Below are 2,653 nucleotides of genomic sequence, written 5' to 3'. Positions count from 1 at the left end.
TAGAAGATAATCTGATATGCCAGCAAAACATTAGAGTAGTATCAAGTCCACAACCAAATGTACTCACAAAGTAGCTACTTGAAGAAATTCAATATTATAGGGAATTTCCCCAAAAATTTGATTATATGAAAGATCCCTGATTTTCATTACAAAAAAGTTATAATTTGGACAAAACCCAACTCAATGCATTAGTGAAGTAACATACATGATTGCAAAATTTGTATAGTTTCCAATGTTGTCAGGTATGGTGCCAATCAAATTATTGCCTCTCACGTCGTTGAGAATTCAGGTTAAATAGAACAAAATAGCAAATTTAATAAACCAAGGAAGATTAAAAGGATATTTAAAAAAGAAAAAAAAAAGTGAGAGAGAGAGAGAGAGAAACCTCATTGAAATGGTTGAAATACTCACAAATACTAGTTGCATAGTATAGTAAACTATAATAAGAAACATGTAGTAACGGTAAATGTAAATGATACAAACAAATTATGAAAAAAAAAACTCATAGGTACTGCAAGACTTCATTCCAATAGAACAGTCCAGCAATCTCACCAGTGAGTCTATTTCGTGCAAGATCGCTAATAAGCATAATCATATGACTATTAGAACTTTGTATAGCAATATCCTAATTGTGGCATGACTCACATTGGATCGCAATTTTGTTTTCTATACCCCATTAATGACAAAATGAGAACTTACAGAGTCTTCAAGTTCGGAATTTGGGTTAATGTTGAAGGGATATGACCAGTCAACTAATTACTCTTTAAGTTCCTGCATTCACCAGTTCAACTCAGGACTTGTCATAGCATGAAAAACCAAAGAAACGCATTAATGACAAGTTCTAGTTTCAAACTTACAGAAACTCAAGTTTCTTTAGCTTTGATTTGGAGAAATGTGTATCACCATATAATTGATTATTAGACAAATCCCTTCCAAATTAAACAAAGAAAATCATGTGATCAACATTTTTATCATGGGAAACTCTAGCAGGATATGAAAAGAACGACACATAAATAAGTAAATAGAAACAAGATCATGCCATGGTTCACACAAATAAATAAGTTCAGCACAGTTTCCAATTTCATCTGGAATTTGACCAGTTAGTTTATTTCCCTACAAGTCTTTGTCATTGCCAGAAGAGCAAAATTCAGGTTAAATATAAAAATAAGAGCTAAGAGAAAAAGTGTATGATCAAATAAACCAAAAGATATAATACATACATGGATTGCAAGTTTACTAAGTCACTAATGGCAGGTGATATCTCCCCACCAAGATTCAAGTTTGACAAATTCCTTTAGAAACAAGAGGAAGCAATGTAACTTAATGTTAACAAAAAATGTAGTTAATCGAAGATATTCACACAAAAACAATTCTGAAAGAAAATTTGACATTTCCAATTCAATAACAGTGACGATCCAAATCAAAAGGTTCAAACTCCAAATTAATTGAGTACATAGCAATCCTAATAACTAAAAAAGATTAAAAAGAAGTGTTCTTGATTCTTCAATCATCATCAAGTATAAAGGTCGAGGAGACTGAATGAGTAGCATCCAATGCGCGCTAGTGAGGGAACAAGTTCTAAAACATAAAGAAAAGTTTTTAGTTGTCATTCATAATATATAATAAGTACATAAAACTACCTTAAGAAAAAAAAATCTTGTTACCTTATTCAATTCTTTCAAACTCCAAAAATTCATCATTTTCATTTGAAGGAAGTGGTGATGATATTCTTTTGATCCAATCTTGTGTACAAACAAGTGCTTCCACCATTTGAGGTGTAAGAGAACAATTATACGGATCAAGAACTTTTCCTCAAGTACTAAAGGCAAACTCAGAGGTCACAGTAGAGACGGGTATAGCAAGCACATCTCTTGCAATGCTTGCAAGAGTTGAGAATTGGCTTGAGTTCAGCTTCCACCAATTCAAAACATCCAAATCCAGTTGACTATCTCTAGCATCCTCTAGGTATATATCTAATTCAGATGTACTAGATCTAGTTGATTGGAAATATCAACTATAGCCATAAGGATCATTCTCAACCTTTTCACTAGGTTGAGCTCGAGCTTCATGTGAGCTAACTTCAAACTCATCACCATCACTACTATACTCCTCAAAAAGTGATCTCAAGCTAGATTCCACTTTATCCCTCAACTTACAAGTCAATTCACCCCATTCACCATAAAAAATTTCAGCAATAAGCCAATTCATGAATTTTAATTTGTAACTCGGGTGCAACACAAGAGAGATCATCAATAGCATGTTTATACGATCAATATTGCCCCAATAATATTTTTCCTTCATGTGCACAGTCACCGTTCTCACACTCATATTCACACCCCTGGAAGTAGACATTTCCCTAATTTTCATTCCAATCCCAAAGGCCTCAAACGTATACATAGTGCTTGTCACCTAAGATGAACCAGAAATGCGTAAAGTAGCATCATAGAAAATCTTCAAGAATAGCAGGATTGAACGCATAAATTCCCAATCACTATATGTAGGAGTCATGCCCATGAATTTTTTGTCTCTCAATTCGAACTCCTCAAATGCCTTATGATGCTTTAAAGCGGGTTCCAACATCAAGTAAAATTTCATCTAGTTTCTACGTCTAAGTGAACAAGGCCTTTATATTCAATGTTTACATGCGCAACAC

General features: G+C 33.5%; 1 protein-coding gene across 1 annotated transcript; it reads right to left on the bottom strand.

Annotated features, from left to right (window-relative positions):
• Window positions 1-2,010: 2,010 nt before the first annotated feature.
• Window positions 2,011-2,397, bottom strand: LOC114404996. Its single transcript, XM_028367700.1, has one exon. The coding sequence runs from the start codon at window positions 2,395-2,397 to the stop codon at window positions 2,011-2,013; it is 387 nt and encodes a 128-aa protein (XP_028223501.1).
• Window positions 2,398-2,653: the final 256 nt, after the last annotated feature.

Source organism: Glycine soja, chromosome 3, assembly GCF_004193775.1.
Source record: "Glycine soja cultivar W05 chromosome 3, ASM419377v2, whole genome shotgun sequence".
Classification (NCBI taxonomy): domain Eukaryota; kingdom Viridiplantae; phylum Streptophyta; class Magnoliopsida; order Fabales; family Fabaceae; genus Glycine; species Glycine soja.
This window is presented reverse-complemented; position numbering and strand designations above follow the sequence as displayed.